The 26,444-nt window shown below is 37.4% G+C and overlaps 1 protein-coding gene across 4 annotated transcripts in view; it reads left to right on the forward strand.

Moving 5' to 3' along the window:
- The first annotated feature begins 8,053 nt into the window (after nucleotides 1–8,053).
- LOC108990165 (AUGMIN subunit 7) overlaps nucleotides 8,054–26,444 on the forward strand; it is a 44,232-nt gene continuing 25,841 nt past the window's right edge. Inside the window, exons 1-5 of one of the 4 annotated variants that reach the window (XM_018964039.2) lie at nucleotides 8,076–8,266; nucleotides 8,826–9,157; nucleotides 11,531–11,685; nucleotides 14,506–14,591; nucleotides 19,863–19,924. In XM_018964039.2, coding sequence (XP_018819584.1) covers nucleotides 11,552–11,685; nucleotides 14,506–14,591; nucleotides 19,863–19,924 — 282 coding nt within the window. In that variant the 5' untranslated portion in view covers nucleotides 8,076–8,266; nucleotides 8,826–9,157; nucleotides 11,531–11,551. Of the gene's footprint in view, nucleotides 8,267–8,825; nucleotides 9,158–9,252; nucleotides 9,553–9,625; nucleotides 9,951–11,530; nucleotides 11,686–14,505; nucleotides 14,592–19,862; nucleotides 19,925–26,444 lie in introns of those variants that run through there. The other 3 variants (XM_018964040.2, XM_018964041.2, XM_018964042.2) reach the window with 3 other exon arrangements.

A 26,444-nucleotide genomic window follows, 5' to 3' on the forward strand; every position in this document is an offset into this window, starting at 1 on the left:
ATTTGTTAGATGAAATCAAATGTTTTAGATCTATTCTTATTATTTTTAAAATCTTAATTTTAATGTTCTTTTCTTCATTTTAATTTAGATAAACCATTCTTCAAAATTTAGATTTTCCAAATAGTAATTAATTTAGTCAATTTCAATACTCAATATCATAATTATTCTTTGTGGGTTCGATAACCGTTTTCTTTAAAACATTTTACTACTTGTTACGATTCTGTGTACTTGCAGATATATTTTTATGCGAACAGCAAGCCTATCATCCTCCTATATTGTCAGTGTAGCCAGGTCATATCGGGCGCCCAAACCCCTTGAGGGGCAAGCGTCATCTCGCCCTTTGTTGTGATATCCCATTTTGGCCTTGTTCGCAGCTTTGGATTGGGTTGGCGCTTTGACCTTCCTATCGGCCCATTTCAGCTTTGTCTTTCTTGGTGATGTCAAGGCTTAGAGCGTGTATTCAACGTTTATCAACTCGTCTATCTGGTCCCTAAATTCTCGCAGCGTTGTGGGAGTCTTCCTAGCCAACTCCACCATAAATGGGTTTCAGGGCCATTTTCCGCCCAAGAGGGAGGTAAGGGTAATCGTTTCGTCTTGGTCATCAGTAGACATGTGCTCTTTGTTGAATTTGGCCAATTATGCTTTCAGACTCTCGTCCTTTTGTTGCATGATGGTCAGGAGGTAAGCCGCCCAACGTATTCTCTTCCTACTGGCCATGAACAGCCTGATGAAGAGGTGAGCCAGGTGCTAGAAGCTGTAGATTGAGTTTGGTGCCAATGACGAGAACCATGCCTACACTGCATCTTTCAGGGTCAAAGGGAAGGTCCTGCAAGCAATCTCTCTGAGGAATCCATGTATAGTCATATGGGTCTCAAAAGTATCCAAATGCTCTAGGAGATCCTTGGATCCGTCGTACAGGTCTATTTGGGGAACCCTGAATTTTGATGGTAGTGGCATGGCCATCACTTCTGCACTGTAAAGCAGATTTGTGCTGTGAGCATCTAGTCTATCGGGGATGAGACTCCCACCTTTTTAGCCATCTCCTCGTACTTGCGCATGAGGTCGTGCAGCTCATGCTATATCTTCTTCTTTTCTTTGTCATTGACACCCATCCCTCTTATGCCTCGCGACTCGCCCTGCCTATTGTAACTGGGCTCAGTGTCTTCAGGTAGCTTGGTAGTGTCTACTCGTAGAGCTTTGTTCTCCTTCTGAAATGTTTCCACTTGTGCGGTCAACGTCTTCACCAATTGTTCCATCTCTACAAAACATGCTTCCATGTCTTTTGATAAAACTTCTGGCCCTCGAGTTGTCGCCGGCATACAAAGGACATGTAATGTCTATAGGCTGATCTCACAGATAGCACCACTATTAACGTCGTGTTTTGTATGTCCGAACAAGGTTCCAACAACTCAAGTCACGATCTTCACCTACAAATATGAAGACAAAGGTGGGCTTGGAGTGATTCGGAGAACCTCCGATGCTTAAGTCAATCTCTTGTACAAGGAGTAATAGTTCATTAATAATTGAGTTTAGATAAAGTTCTGTGTACCTAAGATGTAGCTTTTATACGAGGTTACTGGGGGACGTTCTGTACCCCGTGTCAAGGTTTGGTCGTCCCGCCCACAGGTGTCTTAGCCTAGATATTTAATGTGACGTGGTGTATGAGGTAAGGCTTTTAATGCGGCATGGCTTCCAAAGGGCGTCCCGGCGGTGGGTGAGCAACACTATCATTTCCGGTCCCCTTCATCAGCGAATGGAGGGTTGCTCGCGTCCTCCATTCACTTGTCGGCATAGGTCCTTTAATGCTTGGTGTCACAAGGGATGTTAGAGTCAGTGCATCACATCTGTCCCCTTCATTTGGTTTCCCGCGCGATGCACCATACTTCACCGAATGCAACTAGAGGCCCCAACCCTTTTGGCGATTCTGGAGCCGTTTGAGGGTAAGGCCTGGATTGAAATGGGCCTCATTATTTTGCCCAAGTCCAACTAGCATTGGTCGAGTGTGGAATGTCCCTCCCAAAACCCATATCATGAAGATTATTGTTAAAACAGAAATGTACAAGGTGCTAAATTAAAACAAGTACGAGCACGACAAAAATCTCAAAATAATACTTCTTGAACTCTCAAACACAAAAAAGTACTTCTTAGTATTTATTATTTAACACATCCCACACATCTTTTGCTTTGCGGTGATGTGGAACAAAAAAATGAAAATTAGGACTGGTTTGGATAGTGAGATGAGATGAGATGGGATATATTTAAAAGAAAGTTGAAAGTTGAATAAAATATTTTTAGAATATTATTTTTTAATATTATTATTGTTTTGGGATTTGAAAAAATTGAATAGGGATTTAAAAAAAATTGAATTGTTTATTATATTTTGTGTGAAAAATTAGAAAAGTTGTAATGATATGAGATGAGATGAAACACTCTGAATCCAAACGAGCCTTTAGAATATCAAAATTGAAAGCCATTGCACACAAATAGAACTGTTATTCCTGTATTATGCTTCTGAGCAGACTTAAGGTAGGTTTGGATATTAAAGTATTGTCAAGTATTTTTAAATATTTTGTTATTTTTTTTATATCACTTAAATATAAAATATTTTTAAATTTAAATAGTCAATTTTTTATTTAATTATTATTTAATTTTTACAATTTTTTAAACTCATAAATAAAACACACAAAAATAATATAATTTTTTTAAGATTTCAAAATAAAAATATTATTAAAATATTATATTCAAATAATATTTTGATTTTATAATATTTTGATTTAATATTTTCTCTATATATTTTTTTAAAACTTCGTAATTGTTTAGATTGAGATAGCCTCTTAACTCATTTCATCTCATCTTATTTAATCATTACAACTTTTACAAACTCTCACACAAAATACAATAAACAATTTAATTTTTTTATAAATTCTAAAATAAACATAACATTAAAAAATAATATTCTAATAATATTTTATTCAACTTTCAACTTTCATCTCATCTAAACTCACTATCTAAACCTCTCCTCAATAAAACACTATTAATTCAAAAAACATTTCATTACTATTTACCATTATCATGAGATTTTCTAGGGCTATGTTTAAATTTTGAGATGAGTTGAGTTGAGTTGTGAATTAGTGGTATTTTGTGGATCTTATTAAGATGGGTTTAACTTTTTAAATTGAGATGAGTTTAACTTTTTAAGTTAAAATATATGAACTAGGTTGATACAAGTTTAAGTTTTTTTTATAGAAAGTTGAAAAAATAATGGATCCTATTAATAATTGGTTTGAGATAAGTTACAATCTAAGGCAACGTTTGGATAGTGAGATGAGATGAGATGATTTTATATGAAAGGTAAAAATTAAATAAAATAATGTTAGAATATTATTTTTTAATATTATTATTATTTTAAAATTTGAAAAAATTAAATTATTTATTATATTTTATATAGGAATCTGAAAAAATTAAAATAATAAGATGAGATGCGATGAAACCGTTTGGCCTAAATATTCAAAGGTGCTCAAGCTCGTCATTTGAGAACTTCAACTGAGAGGGTGAAGGAAGAACTGGACTGGGAGTCATCGTCACGGGTGACACATAGAGAGGAATAAGGTATAACACGTACACTCCCCAAGCATTTCTATTCACTCAGAGCATTGGCATAGGCTAGTCTAAAATTTAGCTAGAATGTTATCTTTTGGCCATAATATGGACTTCTAGCCAGATTAGTCCACATTGGACTAGCTATCTTAAAGTCCAAATAATAATAAAATATTATATATTTTAATAATATTTGATATTTTTTTTAATATTTTACAAATACGCTTCATATATTCATTAATAACTTTATTAAAAAATAAAATTATTATTTTTCAATTATTTTTTCCCTCAACCTAATTATTCAATAAATATATTTTGCCAACCATTCACCCAACAATCACATATACAAACATACCAATATTTCTTCTACTCAACATTTATATTTAGAATTGTGGTTGAAGCCAACAAACATGCCAACAACTTATTATACCAACCAATCACCATCTACAATATTACAAATAGTTAGAAATTCTTGCTATGTTTCGAAATAGCACTAACATCTATATTACTCTGTTTCCATATTCTGAATCATCACATTCTTCCATAATTTGAACAAATGATAGGTCCCTTATAATTGTAGATGATAATACTCAAGTATATGTCCTCTTCGGGTGAGGATGTACCACAATTAAGTGCTGGGATAATTTTTCTGCCCTCTCATTGATAACCCACGGCTGCATAAATAGCAGTCCATAAAACTGAAATTACAAATTGAAAACAGAGTTGCCGAAAACAGAGGAACTACCTAGAGCCACTACTAGTGACTGACGCCTAACCACTGAACCAATGAAATTTGACTCCACACTCCACGTTCTAACGGAAATAGAAATGCAACAACAGAAAAATAAATGCAGCAATAGAAAGATTAACAGAAAATAGAAACTGACTTCAACAGCTACGACTTAGTCCATGCACGTATGTGACTTCAACAGCTATGACTCAGTCCATGCACGCATGCATGCCACTTCATGCACTACGTCCTTGTTAGCCTTCGCACGTCTAACCTCCTCCTATATACTTGGGATTTGGTTTTAGGCCCCTACCCGAACGTCGTGGCCTATCAACAAAAGGGAGTTTCCCATGTTGAGGTTTGCATATGATTGTAAAATATCTCAATCTTTACTATACTTTTGATAGCTACAAATAACACAGAATTACCAAGTGTACAAATTTGGCTTGAACTTTGAGCTAAAGCATTCTAGAGTTGAGCAAGTGCATATAATTTCCACACTTGAGTGTTGCACATGAAAAAATGGATAGAGCAGAGTTTGGTAATAGAAGAACTAGGACAGTACATCCAGTTCATAACATCCAGTTTCTTTTATTTTTTGATAAGTCCATAACATCCAGTTCACAAATAGATGAAACAATCTTCTAATGTACCCTAAAACAGTCCACTAATTACCAAAATAGTCCACTAATGTACCCCAAAACAATCAACTAATTACCAAAATAGTCCATTAATTTAGTTGCTACCCAGCCACATATTTATCCAACCCATATGTGGCTGGGCAGCTACTAAAATTTCAAAAAAATTCTTCACTAACAACATTAGACGTTAGACACCTCCATAAAGTGTTGAAAGAGATATAGAATGTACCTCCGGAATGGAACCTCCATTACTAAAATATTTTGAGTTGTATATGGCTGAAATATTATTGCTGCATGTCATTCATATCACTTAGATCTAGCATGGAATAGAAGTACAAGGGTTATTTTGTAATCTGAAAGTTTGAAAAAGCAAACATCCATTCAAGAAAAGTGTGGCACAACACAATTGATATAAGCAAAGAAATTAGCAAGGTCTGCACCATTAATCAATGGGGTACTATCTTGTCCGTATATATATGTGTATATATATATATATATATATATATGATAATGGTTAAAAAATTAGCAAGGTCTGCACCATTAATGACATTATTAAAAAATAAGCAAAGACATATCTCAACAAAATTGAATAAATCTTTCGTCTCTAAGGGCTTTAAACTTGTATTTTATTTCTATGTTCCATAACATTGAATATATAAATAATTGGGAAATCATGAACCTGCATATCTCAATGCTAGTCGAACCTCTCAAGGTTCTGTACTTCCATACTTGAATCCTAATAAGACCAGCATGATGACGATCATTTGTAGTCATTAATGGGGATCTACTTTGAAGCCTTAACTTATGATGCAAATCGGCAGAATGATGGGTAGAAAATAAAATAAAAAAACCTCAAAGCAATACTTATATAAATCCATAAAACTTACATTTAAAACTTAGTTTGTAGTGCTACTCATCTTGAAGGACATGAATACTACCCTGCTAGACAACAATCTATTTCATCATGCAGCATTCATGCTTAAAAAGTTGCACATCATGATGTAAACATCAAGCTCCTATATGCCTACATCCAAGGTTTTGAACCATTAAGCTAGCAGCAAATATTACCCTCACAGACAAACAATATGCCAAAATCAACAAACAATAGACAAACAATATGTCAAAACAGAGATGGTAGAGAATCAATACCCAATATCAAATGTAATACACCATACAATTTTAGAGAATGAAATGCAATACACCATACACCATACCCAATAACAATGTGCCAAAACAAAGAATCAAACACAATATCAATAGTTGCCCAATAAAATACTAAGCAAATCTGTGGCAAATTTAATACACCATACCATTTCATCCTAAAAAAAAAAGAAAAAAAAAAAAGCAAAGCATTTACCTAAATCGCACAACGGTAGTGGCCAATTTGTAGTGGCAGATGCTGTGTAGGGTAGAGCCAAGTTGATTCGTGGAGGAAATTGAAGAACCTTCTGGACAATTCGTGGAGCCAAGCAGATTCAACAAGTATTTGTCCTTGCAACACAAAAGAGGAAGTGATTTAATCACTCGATGAAGATAAAGTGAGAATTGGAGAAGAGGGAGAGAAGAGATGGCACAAAGAATACACAGAGAAAAGGGAGAGAAGAGCGAGGAAGAGAGACTTAGGTTGGAGAGAACGAAGATGACGACAACCGCTGGAGAAGGCGACCGCTAGAGAGAAGGGGACGCTTGCGGGTTGGAGAAGAGCAACGTCCCTCAGCAAGAATGGGGCTGAAGAAGAATATGGCTTGTGGGTTGAAGAAGAAAAGGGTGAAGAAGATAAGGGAGTTTCTGAAGAAAGAAAGAAAATAAAGATGAAATGGAGGGTTTTGGGAATGAAGACAGAGAAAAACCAAGAGAAAGAATGAGCAGGAGGTAGAGAAATGATAAAATAATATTTTAGTCCTTGTACAGTACCTCGCCAAATATGGAAAGGAGCTAAGATATTGTGTAGCATAAATGTCAAACTTGAAAAGTTTAGCTAGGCCAATGTAGATGATTTTTCTCACATTTGTTTTTAATTTGGACTTGCATTGGCAATGGTCTAGCATTGGCAAATGGCTAGACCATTGCCAATGCTCTTAAAAGACCGTATGATTTTCCAAAATTGTCTTTCTCATACCACCAAACTCTCCCAAGCTTGGAGCACATACATAACACTAAAAACCTAGAAGCTCAAGAGCCTCTCTCTGTCTCTTTCTCTGGAACCCATTGCCCAAGTAAAGGTACACTTTATTCCATGCAAGTTACTGTTTGGTTTACTTGTGAATGTCGGTTGAATGAAACCCCATTAGTCTGTCTTTTCTTTTCCCCCTTTTTTCCGCCTACTTTTGTTCCAATTGCTTTAGTACATTGCTTTGTTCCGAATCCATTAGCTAAATTTATGTTCTCTTTTTCATTAATAAAATCATTTTTTTTTCATCTTTTCTTACAAGATTGACATATTGCTAGTATTGGAATTGGCTATTGCCAACATAAGAAAAAATGGAAGGAAAATACTGACTATCGGTGACTGAAGGCTAAGAAATTAAGCCCTTTCTGCCCTCCAAGTTTTGCTCGTCGGAATGTGAAGAAGAAGGAGAAGGAGAAAAAGGAGACGGTACGTTGGAGGAGAAGAGGAAAGGGTTGTGTGCTGAGACAGGAGGTGAAAATGAGCTGTTTGTGTAAAATAGGTGGGCAAAAATGACAATCCACAAATTTTCAAAGGTGTGCGGGATGTTGGGATTCCGAATAGCATTTTTGTTTTAAGTAAAGTTTGGATAGTGAGATGAGAGTAGATAGTTTTAGATGAAAATTAAATAAAATATTATTATAAAATATTTTTTAATAGTATTATTATTTTGAGATTTAAAAAAGTTAAATTACTTATTATATTTTAAGTGAAAATTTATAAAAATTATAATAATGAGATAAGATAAGATGAATTGAGATGATTTTATTATCAAAACACACCGGTATTTTTTTATTTTGAAGATCATAAAATCAGCGGCTGACCCGATTTACCGACCCGACCCGACCCGAAAAGGGTAATACCAGAACCCGATTTGTGTCTAAAACGGGGTCGTTTTTGGCCTTTTACCGAATCAGATCTCAGCCTTTCCTCTCCTTTCTCCCGCTCGACGCTCGCTGTCTCCCTCGCAGCGGCAGCTCTCATCCTCGCAGCCTCACTCTCTCCCTCGCAGCTCACTCTCTCATTCTCACTGAGTTCACTCTGTCTCTCAAGTCCCATCTCCGTGGCTCTGAGAGAAATCTCCGTGGCTCTCTCATTCTCTCAGACTCAAGCGGATCTTCAATTTCTCAGGTAAGGATTATTTGAAGGTTAGATTGGGTTTGGGTTTCGGCATAATCCATAATCCAAATACCCACTATATGCTTGCAGATTTAAAATTTACAAATGTCTTTCTCTTTTCATTTTTTTTCGTAGTATTTTATTCTATCTCCGTCCCTATCTTCCTCAACGAGCACAAAGTCTGTGTTTTGCGCATACACGAGCTCTTTCTCTCCGTCTGTATTTTTGTCTGCCGCTCTTTCCTTGATTGCGTTGTGTTATATGTGTGCTGTTGTAAGTTATATTGGGTTACTTTGCTTTTTCTGATATGCAGTTTCTGCGACCATTGATTTTCGTTTCCGAGCTTCGTGCTCAGCTGCTTTGTTTTGTGATATCGTATCATATACTGTGGTTCTTCTGATTGAATGATCTGAAGCTGGGATTTCTGATCTGGGTTCTGTATCATTTGCAATATTTTTGGCCCATTTGGTTGTTCCTGATGATTATTATGCTCATATTATGCAATAAAATTTATTTTTTGACTTGTTCTTTGTGTCTTTCTTCGTCGACGGTGGTTGTCTTTGTGTCCCAGGAAGTTGCTGTCCTTCCATACCTCTTCATCTCTCCGGCGATCCCGATCTGCTAGTCTCTCCCTTCAACTCAGTGGCGCTCTCTCTCTCTCTCTCTCTAGTCATCTCTTCCTCCCAATTCCGGTGAGTTCGGCCGAGAGAGGAGCTAGTGCTGCTCAGCTCTCTTCAGTTCTTTCTTGGGGACTTGATCTGCATTAGAAGACTTGAGCCCTTCAGAGGGCTTAGAAGAAGATGGGGTTGAACCGCCGGAGATTACCTTGTGAGAACTGGTGAAACCGACAAAAAGTGTTTGTAGATATACTGATTCTGGCGTCCAGGTCTCTTCTTTCAAAATGTCAGTGCCCTCTCTCTCTCTCTCTCTCTCTCTCTCTCTCTCTCTATATATATATATATATATATGCGCGCGCGCGTGTGGGTGTGTTGTTGCTTTTTCCATGGAATAGATCATCAACCATCTCTTCTCAAATTTTCTCAATGACCGGTACTCATCTCCATCCTCGAATTTTCTCTCTCCTCCATTCACATACGCAGTGAACCATCCTCTATTTTTCTGGTTCCTCCATTCATACGCGCAGTGAAGCCGTCGATTAGTTCTCTCCTCGAGCTGCATATCCTTCGGGTGCTTCTCGTCCTGATTTGTATTTCTCTTCCATTCACACACAGAGAAACACCCTCGACGTTGTCAATCCTCCATCGACTCTGCACAAGCTTCGTCACCGTCTCGTAGCGGTGCCTTTATCTCTTCCCATTTGTATTCTGTGGGATTTTGTTTCTGGCTTTTTTTGGGCAGTTGTTGATGGTTTTGGGTCCCGGTTTGGAAACCCATTTGGCTTTATATTTTGGTTTAGTTTAAAGGATTTGAAGTGGAGATTTGTGTGTTTTTCCCCGTCTGGGTTTTCTGGGATTTTGAACCAGAGTTGGGATTTGAAAGGTCAGGGTGGTTCTTTTATCAACATTTTCTGGGTGAGGTGTGTGGAATTGGGGAATCTGACCACCGGAGCTTTGAGGTTCTGATGGTCATTGGAATTTTGGGCGCTCTGATCTTGAGCTTAATTGATGTTGAGTTGCCGTGTTGGTGGTGTTTGGAAGTTTGAGAATTTGTGGTCAAATTGTGCACTTGGCATTAGGTTCGATCAAGAGATTGGCATCTGTTACGTTTATACATATTTGAATTTAATATGTGCAATTAGGCTTCTTTTTGCTTATTTAATGTGCAATTAGGCTTCTTTCTTGTATCTCATTAAGTTGTACAGTTATTGTTTCTCAGAGGTTGGACACTTTGAGGAATAAGTTGGATGGTTTATTTTCCTATGACGTATCTCATTAAGTTGTCCAGTTTTTTGTATCTGAAATTAGCTTGCTTTTATGTATGGCTTTGTGTTTGAATGCAAGAAAAGTTGCTGGACATTTTGGTTGGAGTTGTGGATTTGTGTCTTTACTCATTAAGCTTTATAGATTTTTGGACAGTTTGGTTGGACTTTTAGATTATATTGCTGGACAGATTGGTTGAATGCTTGTAAAATCTGAATGTTCAATATAGATTGATTGGACAATCTCCTCTATTTCTTTACAGCCGGAGCTATATCCATGCACAATATAGGAATGTAGTACTCTGTTTGTCAACCACATGGACAAATTTTATTATCACATAGGGAGCTAAACTAAAACTTGTTCATTAACTCATTTAAGTCATAAACATGGACAAATTTTAGTGGCTGGAGTATTGAGTTTGTAAAAAAGATAGTTTGATAGAATTTTAGATATTACTTTAGATTTTGCAAAAAATGATTAAATATAAGTAAAAAAAAATCATTTACTTAAAATGAATGATATCCGTTATGCTATTAACTAATAAATTCATCTGAAAAGTGTGTATTATAAAATCATGATAATTAAATTAAAAATTATGACCGTTTATTAAAAAATAAAATATGACAGCTAGATCTGTAAAACAAGATGAAAAGATGAAAAGATGAAAAAAACTTAATAACAAAATAATAAAGAAATTGAAAAGAAATAATATTTTATTATTATAGAGAGTTTAGATGGATAATCCAATGTGGGATTAGGTTTTGAGTAGAATAGCCAAAAGGTAAAATGTGAGATATTAGCCAAAATTTTCATAATAGGATAGCCAAGCTGATGCTAATGCTCTTATTCATGTTGAGATTGGATGATTAGGCATGTGGATGGCTTTTTGGGTTTTCTAGCGCTTATGAATTTCATCAGAAAAATGCAATCCATCGTATTGCGTTTCTTTTACTCGATTAATTTCTGTCTAGCTTTTTCTTTCACATTTTTTATGAAAATAATTTCGACTTAATTTCTAGAAGCCAGCATTGTGGAATTTTAAAATTAAAAGAAAAAAGTTGAAGCAAAAAGGAATTTCCACAACATAAGTTTCCCTCCATGAAGCATAGGAACCCATTATCAGGACAGGTTTTATACCAGCTTGCAATTGCAAGTTTTGGTACACTTAAAAAAACATGTGTATGTAATATTTAATTTGTAACTTACTCTTTCTTCTAATATTCTATCTTCTAAAAAAAAGGTACAATTATTTATTTTATCGTGGAACTTTATAATTGCAATAATTGATTGCTCAACCTTTTAGTCATACTGTTTTTTTTCTTGGATAATGATAATTGCAATTAGTACATAAATTAACAAAAATTAACAAAAGTATGGAATTTGATGGAAATTGCAGAAAACCGTGGGATTTTATCAAATGGCAGCAAGGCAAATGGAAGAAATACAGAGAAAACTGGGTATGCTGAATTACCCAAGAGCCAATGCTCCTGCTCAGTCTCTTCTCTTTGCAGGCATGGAGCGCTACGCCCTTCTTGAGTGGCTCTTCTTCCGGTATGCAAAATCGCTGAATCTTGAATTCTCCCTAGTCTTTTTATTTTATTTTATCAGTAAATAGGAATTTTATTAAATATAGGCGAAGCCAAGTACATGGGACATATACAAGAACCACACCTATGCATGACTGTCTAAAGATACAAGAAAATCATGTACGTTCATGCCATTAAAGTCAATTACAATTGACCAATGGAATAGAAAAAAAGTTATAATCTCGTCCATTGTCCGTTCACAATCCTCAAAACTCCAACCATTCTTCTCCATCCATATGCACCACCATAGGCAAATTGGTATCATCTTCCACATTACTGCGATTTGAGAATTACCTTGAATGCCTTGCCAACTGGCCAAAAAGTCAACAACCCTTCTTGGCATTACCCAAACAAGTCCCACTCTAGCGAAGATATCATTCCATAAGCTCATGGCTACATCAAAATGCAATAATAGATGATCCATAGACTCTCCATTTTTCTTACACATATAGCACCAATCCAATACCATCAATCGGCGTTTTCTTAGATTATCTAAGGTAAGAATCTTCCCTAGTGAAGCTGTCCATACAAAAAATGAAGCTTTTAGGGGGGCCTTAGGTTGCGTTTGAGTAATGAGGTGATCTCAGATATTCTGTGAATAGTAGTAAAAAAGTAATGAAAAAGTAATGAATAGTAGTGAATTCCCACTACCCAAACTAGCCCTTGGTCTTCCATATGTTCTTCCATGGAAATGTTCTCGTAGAATGTGTCATGATGGACTTGTAGTATGATTGTACAGTAAAATTCCCTTTCTTGGATTGTGACCACATAATCTTATCTACTCCTCCAATCACTCTACAAGTATACACAAGGTTGAAAAAATCTGTAAATGTGTCAATTTTCTAATCTTGGGCAACTCTGAGGAAAGTGATATTCCATTGAGGAGAGCCACTAGAGAGATCCATGAGCTTTGCTATGGAAGCCTTCTTTCTTCGGGCAATGGTGTATAGTGTTGGGTAGGCTTATTTGAGGATTCGATCTCCACGCCATAGGTCATTTTAAAATTTAATTCTGGAACCATCCCCAACTGCAAAACATGTGTATCGATGAAGATTGGTCCAACATCTTCATATTTGTTTCCAAAGCCCCACCCCATGTGATCTACTCACCTCATTCGAGTACCATCTCCCCACAATCCACTATATTTTAACTCTCTAATCACCCTCCATAAAGCTCCCCTTTTCGTGGTATCTCTACAGCCATTTACCCAATAAAACCTTGTTGAAAACTAACAAATTCCGAATTTCCAACCCGCCTTCTCGTATAGGGGTACAAACCGTAGCCCAATTCACCAAATGAAACTTGAATTCTTCACCTATTCCCCCCCCTCCAAAAAAAAAAAAAAAATTAAAATAAAAAAGGAAGTCTCTTTGCAATTTCTCTATCCAGGTGAGCCACTTTGCATGGTATTGGAAATAAAGATAAAAAGTAAGTCAGCAATTTGGATAGAGTACTTTTTATCAACATAACTCTACCACCTTTGGATAAATACATCCTCTTCCAACTTGCCAGTTTACGCTCCATTTTTTCTAACATTCCATCCCAAATAGACAACGATTTAAAGATGCAACCAATGGAAGACTTGTGATCATTTTACTAAAAGCTTCCATTATGAAAACAAAGAGTAATGGAGATAGGGGATCACCTTGCCTCAAACCCCTTGAACTTCGAAAGAAACCCATTGGGGAACCATTCGCCAATATAGAGAAATGTACGGTGGAGATGCAAAATTTGATCCAAGAGCACCATCTCGCTCCAAGTCCACACCTCTCAAGCATGTGTCACAAAAAATTATAGTTTACAGGATCATATGCCTTCTCCATGTCAAGTTTGCATAATAATCCGGGTTCACCCGACTTGATGCGACTCTCCAAGCATTCATTGGCAATGAGAACCGAGTCAAGGATTTGCCGACCTCGGATGAATGCTTTTTGGGGCTTGGATATGATCATCTCCAATATCGTACTCAATTGGATAGCCAATACGTTTGAAAGGATTTTGTACATTCCAATCACCAAGCTAATAGGACGAAAGTCCTTAATCTCCACCACCCCAGGCTTCTTTGGTATAAGAGTAATGAAAGTAGCATGAAGGTTTTTTTTTCAAAAATACCTTGTTCATGAAACTCTTGGAAGAAGCTTTCTCACTAGACTCTAGTCTTAGCTTTCTTTTATATTCACCTATTTTGATAAGTAAGATAAAACATTTTTGAATCAAAGAGGATGTTATCTGACTCTTGAGTACATATGTAGTATAGAAAATAGACATCTAACTAGCCGAAGGGAAAAAAAGTCTAAAAAATCCTGAAAAGTAGAAATAGAAAAAGTAACAATATCGTGTGGTGATATGGAGTGTCGAGAAAAAATAACTTCAAATCTAACACCACTTTTCACAATCTTCAAAGCGCCACACATTTCTCTTTCTCTTGCTCTCTCCAAATACACCACATTAAGCAGGCTTTGATCATCTCCAACAACAAAGTGCACTGATACCTACCAAATTGGCCTCTCAAACATGCTAGTAGGTCCATTACTCAAGAAGGCATGACTCAATCTATCCCAAAAAGGCCAAAGATCATGGTCCATTGGATACTAGTTTTAGGGGGAATCTTGCTGCGCCAGATTATCTTTCAAGGGAAAGCAAAGCTGATATCTATCTGTTACAAAATGAGTCCAATTTACAATTAGATTGTCCGTGTTTTCCTTTTTTATTTGGTGTTTGTTATCCAAATTGAAAGTTGGAGGAAACCACTAATCTTTTTTGAGTTACTCTTAATGAATTGTAGGTTATTGGGTGATAAGTCACCATTCTCACAGCAAAGTCCCCAAGCGGATGCGATGGATCGTGAGGAAGAGACTTCTCGAATCCAATGTAAGCCTTCCCATTCATCATTATCATCTGCACATGTCTCTCTCTCTCTACATGTGTGTGTGTGTGAGAGAGAGAGAGAGAGAGAGAGAGAGAGAGAGAGAGGTAGGTTGGTGTTACAGAGATGCTTTCTATATAAATGAAGGAAAACAATGGAAAGAGGTATTCAAACCAATATTGACATGGTATCAGAGCCACTTTGATTTCCGTCGCGTTGGTCTTAATCACAAAGTGCAATTTTTTTTTTCGCTATTCTTGGGAGAATTGTTTTTCTGATTCAGCAAGTTCTTTCTTGCTCTTAATGGGTCTCAGTGACTTCTTTAGAGTCAAACCTTCTGGTTTGAGTTTTTGGTGGCTGTCAAAGTTGGAAACTCTGTCCTTTGGTGCGGGCCACTTCTCTTAGTGGTTTTTTTGTGGTGGTGGTGCTTCTTTGAGGCTGTCGGCGTCTTCTATGTGGTGGTTTGCCATGATCCTGTTCTGGGCAGTGCAGTTTGGAGCTTGTCGGCAGTTTCTGGTGGCTAAAGACGTGCGAGTCTCTCCTTTGGTGAGTATTGACATCTGGGTAGTTCGAATTTGTGGGCTCATCACCTTGGTGGCTTTGAGGCTGTCTACAGGTTCTGTGTGGTAGTCCGAAAGTTTCTGGGTGGCTGTGTTGCGGTCGGCTCTCTCTGAGTGGTTTTCCGAAAGTTTCTAGTCTGGGCCTTTTATTTTGGGAGTGGACTTATTTAGGACGTTGGACCCCCCCTTGTTATCGTGACTTTGGGCCTTTTTCAGTTTTGGCTTATTTTGGTCCTAATTTAAGTTAGGCTTGCCACTTATTTGATTGACTGCTTGAGCATATTTCTCTAAGTGCTTTTCATCATGTCTACTGAAAATACTATTGTTCGCTTTACTGGAAAGAATTTTTCTACATGAGAATTTCAGTTTAAGATGTTTTTGAAAAGAAAAAAATTATCAAGTCATATTGATAATTCTGCTAAAGTTCCCACTGATGAAAAAGAATTTGCTCAATGGGAGGTCAAGGATGCCAAGATAATCTCTTGGCTATTGGGGGCGATTGAGTTCACCTTCTGACCAATCTTCGCTGTTTTACTACGGCTCAGGTTATGTGGGATTATCCTCACCGCATTTACCATCAAGATCATAGTGCTGGAAGTTCCAATCAGAATTGAAAATTAGTAATTATAGTCAAGACAATTTACCTATCGCACAATTTTATTATGGTTTTATTAACATTTGGTGCGAGTATTTTGCCATTGTTCATGCTAAGGTTCTCACTACGGCACTCGCGGCTCTTCAAGCAGTTCATGCTGAGAGTCAACGCGATCCGTTTAATCAAGCTTCGACCTGAATTTGAGCTCGTTCGAGCTGGTTTGTTGAACCGTAATTCGGTTCCTTCTTTAGATATTTGTTTGAGAGATTTGTTGCGTGAATAACAGCGATTATCCACTTAGATGGGTATGACTTCTAAGAACGTCTGAGACTGTGAATGTAGCCGACCTCATAATTGCCAATCCCAAGCTTTTCAGGCTGCTATACAATCCTCTTCTTCTTCTTCTTCTGCGCCGCCTACTATAAGCTCTGATTCATCTGTTCTCACACCAACAATGGTCCAACAGATGATTGTGTCTACTTTTACGGCCTTAGGCCTGCAAGGTACTGGTACTAACTCAACTTCTTGGATTGTTGATTCGGGCGCTTATAATCATATGACTGGTAATACGATGGGTCTCCATGGTGCTCGTAAGTATAGAGGCACGCAAAATATTTAGATCGCTGATGACAGTACTTTTCCTATTACTGCTATTGGTAATTTGGGCTCTTCATTTCGTGATATTTTTGTCTCTCCTAGATTGTCTACCAATTTGATTTTTGTTGGACAATTGGTAGATAATAGTTGTGATGTTCACTTTTCTCGTGGTGGTTATCTTGTGCAGGATCAGGTGTCGGGGACAGTGACCGTGAAGGGGCTTAAAATAGGACGTTTATTTCCCTTACAGTTTTCTATTCCTAATGTTGTTTCTCTTGTACGGCTACTGTCAACACTAATAAAGTCTGGCATAGAAATTACATCATCCTAATTCTGTTGTCTTAACTCATTTTATGAAACATGGTTTTTTGGGCAATAAAGATACATTTTCTTCTTCTCCAGTATCTTTTGATTGTACTACTTGTCGGCTTGGTAAAAGTAAAACCTTACCTTTTCCTGCATGGTAGTCGTGCTTCTAACTATTTGAGATTGTGCATACTGACGTTTGGGGTGTGAGTCCTGTTATTTCTCATGGTCAGTATCGTTATTTTGTGACATTTATCGATGATTATAATCGATTCACCTGGATATATTTTTTCCGTTCTAAAGCTGATGTGTTTTCTATCTTTCAAAAATTTATTGTGCTTGTTGAGACACAGTTCAGTACCTGTATCAAAACTTTACGCTCTGACTCAGGGGGGAGTACATGTCTCATTCTTTCCAAACTTTTCTTCAGCAAAAGGGGATCATTTCCCAGTGTTCTTGTCCTTATACTCCTCAACAAAATGGAGTCACTGAGCGTAAAAATCGTCATCTCTTAAATGTCGTCCGTACTTTGTTGATTGATTCTTCTGTACCTTGTAAGTTCTAGGTAGAAGCTTTATCTACTACTGTCTATTTGATCAATCATTTGCCTACTACTACTCTAGATTATGATTCTCTCTATTTTCGATTATTTGGCATATCTCCTGAGTATCAATTCTTTCATATCTTTGGGTGTGTTTGTTTTGTTAATATGCCACCTGTTGAGCGTCACAAGCTTGTTGCATAGTCTGTCACGGGTGCCTTTATGTGATATAGTCCTACTCAGAAAGGATTTGTTTGTTGTGATGCTCATGCAAATAAATCTCGAATCTCACGGAATGTGATTCTCTTTCGAAAATCAATATTTCTTTCAGTTTCAAGTTCTTTCTGATCCTCCTATTACTCTTCTTCCCGCTTTTGATGATGTGTCTTCTTCTATTAAGCGATTTCAACCAGGTATGGTGTATCATCGACGTCTTCTCCCTTCTTCAACACCCCTTCCAGACACTGATCCGTCATATGATTCTATGGTTCTTATACCTCGGCACTCCACCCAGGTTACACATCCACTAGATTGGTATGGTTTTCCTCACATCTCGCTTACTGTCACTCTCGACACTATTTTTGTTCCTTACTCTTATACCCAGGCATCTACCCAAGTATATTGGCAGCAAGCCACGCAAGAGGAAATCCAAGCTCTTCAAGACAATCACACTTGGGACCTCATAATTTGTCCATCTGATGTCAAACCTATTGGTTGTAAATGTATGTATTCAGTCAAGTTTCGACCTGATGGCTCACTAGATAGATATAAGGCTTGTTTCATGGTTCTTGGGAACTGACAGGAGTATGATATTGATTATGAAGAAACATTTGCACCTGTTGCCAAAATGACTACTGTGCGGACTATCTTGGCACTTGCTGCGTCTCAAGGTTGGTCTCTTCGGCAGATGGATGTGAAGAATACTTTTCTACATGGGGATTTAAAGGAAAAAATCTATATGTCCCTACCTCTCGGCATGTTAGCTACACCTTCCTCAGAGGTTTGTCAGCTACGCTGATCCTTGTATGGACTGAAACAGGCTCCGCATGCATGGTTTGACAAATTTCACTCTAACCTGCTTATTTTTCATTTTACTCAGAGTCAATTTGATTCCTCTATTTTTCTTCGCAAGACTTCTGCAGGAATCGTATTGCTTCTCGTATATGTCGATGACATTGTGATCATTGGCTCCGATACTGAGTTAATCAAGCAATTACAACAGCATCTCAATACCTCTTTTCACATGAAAGATCTTGGTCCCCTGCTGTACTTTCTTGGCCTTTGAGGTACAACTTACTCCAACTAGTACGTTGTTACACTAGCACAAATACACGCATGACATTATTTCATTGGGTGGTCTCCAATCGGGTAATTCTGTTTTTACTCTCTTGGGGTTAAATCTTAAGCTTTGTTAGAAAGAAGGGGAGCTTCTATCAGATCCATCCTTGTATCGGCAGTTTGTTGGGAGTTTGAACTACTTGACGATTACTCGTCCTGGCATTTATTTTGTTGTACAACAAGTTAGTCAATTTATGCAGGCTCCCCGACATCTTCATTTAGCTGCTGTCTGTCGCATTATCCGATATCTAAAGGACACCTCTACACGTGGGTTGTTCTTTCCTAAAAGATCTTCCTTATAGTTGTTGGGGTATAGTGATGCTGATTGGGCCGGATGTGCAGATACTCGTTGCTCTGTTATTGGCTGGTACATGTTCTTAGGCAATGCACTCATTTCTTGGAAGAGTAAGAAGCAAGATAGAGTTTCCAAGTCCTCTACTGAGTCTGAGTATCGTGCTATGTCTTTTGCATGCTCTGAGATCACATGGCTTCGTGGGTTATTGGGTGAACTTGGTTTTCCTCAGCTACATCTCACTCCTCTTCATGCTGATAATACCAGTGCTATTCAGATCACCGCTACTCCTTTCTTCCATGAGCGTACGAAACATATCGAAGTCGATTGTCATTCTATACGTGAATCCTTTGACGGACATGTGATTTACTCTTCCTCACATTTCCACTGAACGTCAAACTGCAGACATATTCACTAGAACTCTTTCTCGGCACCGGCATCAGTTCTTGGTTGACAAATTGATGCTTCTTGATCCATCAGCATCAATTTGAGGGGGATGTTACAGAAATGCTTTCTATGTCTAAATAGCTTGGCTGTAAATAGACTTAACATGTAAATAGATAACGTGTACCAGCAGCAATAGATAACATGTAAAGTAAAGTAAATAGATAACGTGTACAGTAAAACCAGCAGCAATTAAGCGCTGGAATCGTGCTGACCAGAGAGTGCTCAGTTGTAACCCTTTTCTTTATAAATGAAGGAAAACAATGGAAAGAGGTATTCAGACCAATATTGACAGGTTGGGGGATGTTCTTGCTATACTTGATAGTCTATAAAGCTTGGGACTGCTTTGAACCAGAAGATTTATGATCTAATAGTATTTCCAAGCACCTTTGCATCGCTTCCTTCTTACCAAAGTTCTGTCTTCTGAAAGCAGCTTGTGTTTCTCTGACTGTGTATCGCATCATTATATGATTTGCTACAAATATGCTGACTTATCCCTTTAACCATTTAGCTAGGACTATTTAAGTATCTCTTATTTATTGTTTCTATCACAAGGTTAATTCATTTCTTTCTCTTTCTTCTTCTTCATTCTTTTTTTGGCAGATTTGGCAGAGATTGCAAAGTTTCTGGGCATAACAACTACCATAGATACAGAAGCTATCCAAGTTAGTCATCCAGTTCCTCCTACTTTATTGATATTTGTTAATTATTCTGGCTACATAATGCTGTGTGGCAGTATCTATTTCATTCCACAGGCAATATATTAGTAAAAATAACTATTGCAAATTACCTCCGTTAAGGCTTTTATATTGACAGGTTTTTTTTGTTATGAAATGTATGGTACCATTGCTTTTTTAAGGCATAGTCTTTCTTTTTTTATTCTTGCAATTACAATATTCATTAATATAGTTTTTGTTTTCGGTGCACGGGACCGGGGTTTACTCTGCAGGGGTGGGTCTGAAGGGCTCTACCTTGGAGAGGTTCCTTGACATAAAAAAAAAAAAAGTTTTTGTTTTCCTAGATACCTTTATCAAGGTCTGTCAGCATTATATGGATGGTTTTCTTATCAATGATTTTGTTAGTATTGAAAGAGCTAGGAATATGATAAGGCTTTTTTTTTCCTTTTCTTTTTGTGTTTCTGGTGATGAGCTCCTTTAAGAATTTAATTTAAACTTTTTGGTTCTACCACTATGTGGATTGTAACCTGTTTTATGTTGTTTGAGACACTTAAAATGCGTGATGGGCTTTTAACTGTTGCAAGAGTAAATTCTTGGGTAGTTTTTACATGTTGTTTTTTAAGGGAGCTCCATTCTGCATATGAAATAGTTATACCATTTTTCTTTGCTTTGTACATCTATTTCTTGATGACGGCACCAAGGGGGTGTGTGATGCAGGGACCATATAAGAAATGACCATCAAGCAAATTGGTGACTCATCAAACTTGTAGACTTTTATAGAAAGAATGGCAAGAATAAGGATCATGAAAGTTTTGCTGATCAATGGATCACCAAAGCAATGGTATGGAAGAGAGAAATCAATTAAAATGTTATTCAACATAAACTTCCTCCAATGCTTACAACTTAAGAACGTGGAAGAAAACTTAAAATAATCAGCATTACTAAAAGCCCAAATGCCCAAAATCTGAAACCACAAAAACCCATAACTTGAGACCAGTATTTGATAAGCATTAGATAGTTTGCACGAACAAAAAACAACATTTGTTTTGGCCAACTGTTGAGCCTTATTTTAGTTTAAAATGATCTTGAGTTATCATGTGATCTTCCATTATACATAATGCGTTTTGGACAGCTGTCAAGTGTTTTCCTGGTACTGATCAATCTTGCCATCATGTCATTTAACACCCCCCTTTATTTAACAGTTGATATGTTTTCTTTGTTTATAATCCGTGAGAGTCCTTTAGAGTCAGTTTAAATAACAGCAACTTATGAACACGAAAACTGACATTTTGCACAGAAAATTATTTTTTCTGTTTTGAAGCAAATAATACAAGCAGACAATGTTGTTTGCAAACATAGAGCAGCCACTCAGCCAAAAATAGAAGGAAGAAAACAGCTAGACATACCTTAATCTGAAAAATAGAAGGAATTTCTGATGTTTGATTAGACTATTCTTTTTTGTTTTTGATAAGTAAGAAGAATTTTATTAATCCACATAATTAGGCGAGGCCCCAGTACACAGGAAGTATACAAGAGATGAGACAATTCTTAAGCTCTTAAAAATTTGAATGCCTGTGAAGTGGATGAAAAATTTCTCAAGATTGTACATGTCTGGGCAACAATGCTGAAGGAAGATTCACAACTGAAAGTGACTTATGTTTCATTGAAACCAAATTGAAACCCCTCGTATGGCTTACAAATCCCTGCATTTCTTTTTCAACAAAAAAATGCTTGGGAGGGTGAGAAGATATGATTTTCTATTGTTAAGTGGAGATGGAACAGTAAATGTGGAACATATTTATCTTTTGTAATTTTTTTTAGACTACGCATTTATTGTTCATAGGACTATGAATGAAGTCTTGCCTATATAGCTTGTAATTTCTATGATACAACAATGCAACTTATCATTAGAGTAAGTTCTTACTAGGTGTTGGAGTCTTGTGTATTTTTGGACCATCACTGATGTGTTTGATGACACTCAGTTTTACTTTGCTTTTCACTGCCTGTATCATTTGAGAATCGTTAATTTGCCAATGATTTTTCCATTAGATAACATGGAAAATTGCATTTACAATGGAAGCCAGACTAAATGATGGAGGAATGGGTGATTCCTTTTCGTTTTCTTATTCTGGATCCATTCTTCTTTTAGTTTTAATTTTTGCACTTTTCTTCTCTTTAGTTTTTGGCGTAAGGGGTCGATGGAGTATAGTGTTTGGATTGAAGCTAAGTTGTTCGTGATCAGTAGAGGGGGGGGGGGGAATCTATTTTGCAGAGTTGAGAAATGTAGAAAGTTCTCGAAGGCTCTATACATCAGTAGAGATGTGGTGGTTTGGTTGGCCAAGGCGGTTGAGGATTGCTTGAAGTTCTCGGATAATAGGGCTTCATATCAGACTAGAAGGGAGGGAAACAGAGTTTTCCTGATCCAACTTAGGAGACGTTTGGATTCGAAGATGACTTGAGATGAACTGAGATGAGTTGAGATGGATTGTGAATAGTAATGAGATGAGTTGTGAATAGTAGTGAGATTTATGAGTTAAAGTTGCTGAATAGTAATGAATAGTAGTGAAATGAGTTCAGATGAGTTCAGATGAGCTGAGATGACTTGCGAATCCAAACGTCTCCTTAGTCAAAACACGTATGGTAGGTTTGTGAAACTGGCTGAGCTGGGCACAAGCAAAGGAAAGGGTATCATTGTAATTCCTGAAGATAAAAATGGTAGTGGTTGGGAAGGTTTTGTGAGGAAGGTGAGAGACCTTGTCGGCTTAAGATCCTCTGTTTTTGTCTCTGAAAACAGAGGTGTCTTCTTCAATGGTGCTGATAATAAGGCTTCCAAAGGAAAAGAGGTGAGAAAGGTTAACCCTCACAGAGGGGCTTCCTCTTTCGTCGAAGCCCCTTACTTGTTAGCTTTGATGGTACCAGTGAATGATATTCCTGGTTCTAGTAAAACAATTGGAAAAGTTCATACCAGGCATAACAAGGCAGTGATGATTGCACGATATAAGCAGGAAAGACCGATGGATATGATCTATAGGAAGCTTCCTGTAGTTGGGGTCGACGGTTGGCATTCCCAAAAGTTGCAGAAATTAGGAGAAGTCGAAGGGTCACTATGACACGTTCGGGCAGAGCTCCAGGGGTGGAAAGAGAGGCTGGACTCATTGATGAAGATAGTTGATGATGGACTGGGCCTAATTTCGAGCTTAGGCTTTGTTTCTAAAGACAATAATGAAGTTTCTGTCGAGAAGAAGGGGGGATTGGATGGGCCTAAGGTTTCTAAAAATAATAAAGGAGATAGGCCTAATAGAGGCCCACTTAAGAGGCCTGTGCTTCAGAAAGACCAAAACAGTTGTGGGCTTCAGAGCGAAACAAGTTGAGAAGGGTGAAGTTTCAGCCCATTTCTGCAGCAGCTACGATGGCTGGTCCGTCTTCACTGAGAGAGTTGATGGGGCGAATCTTTTGGGGGTACCTCGGCAGTGAGTTTCAATACGGTTAATATGGCGAAAGGGCTTTCTCAAATCATAACGCCATCTAAGGAACATGCCACTCAAGTGGCGGCGCCGACGAAGGCTCTTTCTACACAGAAAAGGTCGACCTTTGAAGGCGATCGTCCCAATAGCAATATGACAGTAGGTTCGTCTCAGGCGACTCCTCAAACTGATTCCTATCCTTCTAAGGGTCAGTATTGTGGCATTGTTAGGTCCAAACCCATCATGGCGATGGTGGAAGAGCACATAACTCAGAAGGATGTGACAAAAACTGAAGGCTCTTCAGGGGGCACTATGGGGTCGAGTTCCTATTCGATTGACAGGAATGAGGTGTCTTCCTTAGGTACAGTGCCAGGAAAGGCAAGTGTGGAAGAAGATGTCTATTGTGAGGGTTTGATGGGGGTCGAGAAGTCTGTTTCTGAGGTTCCTTATACTCAGTTCAATTTCTCCGATTTATAGATGGTGATTGGTGGAGGCGAAGGCTCTATTTCTAGTGAATCTGGAGAGCTGATTGTTTTAGACAAAGATGAAGATCCTGATACTGTTCTTCTGTGTTCTATTAATCCTAGTATCGAATGGTCAAATAAATCATCTGACTGGGTGTTGAGGAAGGTGGAAGAAATCAGGAATTGTGTGGGATTTCTTGTGATGGTTTTGAGGAACAGTTAGTGTAACACCCCCTTCCCGTAGGCTAGGTGTGTCACGTATTTTTTTCATGAAAAATAAACCCGGCAAGCGATTCTCTAATTTCACAATTTAAAAATAAACTGAAATAATTTATTGAAATAAAAAGGTCTAATAAAATGTCTTCCCAAAAACATTTAAGAAATAACTGGATAAATTCGTCATAAGAGACACATTTTATTTTAAAAGTCTGAACAAAACTAAAATGCTCCTTCTACTCCTGGCCTGCATGCTCGTAATCATCATCTTCACCTGGGTAATTAAAAACATGAAAATAAACTAAAATGAGTCGATGACTCAGTAAGAAATCTATCATAACGAAAACATAATAAACATAACATTTTCATAAGAACTTTCATGCTGAACTTAAAATTCATGACTGTTCATGCTAATGCTTATGCCATGTATGACTGAATTATCTGAACTAACTGACTGATTTATCTTACTTATCTGACTGGCCAACACACTTAACCCTGTGTGTAAGGTTGTGCACCAGCCCCACATCCCGCTGCAGCAAGGGGAACTGCTGATAGTATTCTAGCATACTATGGTGGACCACGACTGAGTTCGTGGCTTGCACACCACCCTGAAACTGGACTGCATTGGTACCATGCATCTGAATGGCCATCTTATAACTAATCTAAACTTATCTTACACTTGAAATTAAGATGGCTTACGTGTCTTATACACATGAGATGCATGACATATTACATACATAAATCATAATTTCTGAATTTAAACGTGATGTGGAATGACATGATCGTATGCTATGCTGGATGACATGCTTGCATATGACATGAGCGGTTCATAAATAATGGCTATCAAAGAACTGGATTGAATAATACATACATATAAGCTAACTGTGATGACCTAATTTATGATCAAATTTACTTACCTCGATGCGTTTCTCCTTGAATAATACTTCGTAACTTGAGACCTATATTCAATAAATAACTATCACTAAATTGTTTGGAACTAAAATAAATGCTAATATCTTACTTAACTAAATTCGGAATTCTAAAACATAGTCAAACCAATATTTGTTTAACACTAAAATCAATAATTCATAGTATTTAAATTACTTAAAATACTAATTTATAATTTAGTAGAAATACTCGAGCTATTTTTAAATAATTCACAAAAAACTTAAATTCTTAAACTAAGTTTCATTTCTTAACGTAATTATTAAATCTTATAAGAAACTTAATAAATTCCATTAAATTCTTAACATAGAAATCTTATTAAAATCTTTACTAAATTGACAAAAGAAATATTAACTCAAATATTAGACTTAAAAATTATACTTTAAAACATCTTTCCAATTCTTTAAACATTTATTAAAAAGAACCTTTAACTAAATATATTTATTTAATAAACTCAACTAGTAATATTAAACTCAATATAAATCACTAAAGCAATTATTAAATAAAATAAGATCAAGTCTAATTTAAAATATAAGTTCAATTAAACATCATTATAGTCTAACAAAAGGTCAAAACCTGGCCCATAAAACAATACTACATGAGCCCATCGAACGCACAAGGCTTAGGGCCCAATGGCCCATTAAGACCTACGGATTCTCCCTAGAATCCGAAACATGGCTACAATGAAAAGGAAAACAGAGAGTTGAGAGAGAATGAGTCTGCGATGGAGGAGCTCACCGAGAGAGGGTAGAGGGCGACGGCGGCGCTGAGTGGTTGGAGTGACTGGCGACGCGATGGGGTCTCTGGGAAAGGTGGTGCGACGCCGTGACACAGAGAGAGAGAGAGAACCGTTAGTCCGAAAACATCCCGAAAACTACCGAGAGAGAAAGAGAGCTGATGGCGGTCGAGGCCTTACCGGAAAAGAGGTGGCTGAGCTAGGGCTGGGCTGGTCGGCACCGTCTGTGACGCCGGAAGGGAGTCCCGCGTCTCTGAGTGGCGTGGAGTTACTGCGAGAAGAAATGGGTGGCTGCGGGTCAGAGAAGAGAACTCCAAAACAAGTGAGTTTTCTTTGTATTTTTCTTGTGTTTGAATCGGATATTCTTAGATGGATTTATAAAGACGATAGAAAGGCTATCTGATAGGGTTTTTCTAATGAGAGTTAGACTCCTACTAGGACTCGAATTTACATACTACGGGATGAGAAAGAGTATGAGATCAGGGTTTCAAATTTGAAACAAAGTGGATGAACTTACGGATTGGTGATTTGAATTTGTCAAACAGCGGCTAACAAAGTGATGAGGTTCGGAGACTAGAAAATTTAAACTTTAATTTCAAAACACACATCGCAGTGAACGTAATCTGAAACACTTTAAAAATCCTTATTAAAACAAAACTCTAACAAATCATAAATAGCAACTA

The sequence above is a fragment of the Juglans regia genome, chromosome 9 (genome assembly GCF_001411555.2).
Source record: "Juglans regia cultivar Chandler chromosome 9, Walnut 2.0, whole genome shotgun sequence".
Taxonomy (NCBI): domain Eukaryota; kingdom Viridiplantae; phylum Streptophyta; class Magnoliopsida; order Fagales; family Juglandaceae; genus Juglans; species Juglans regia.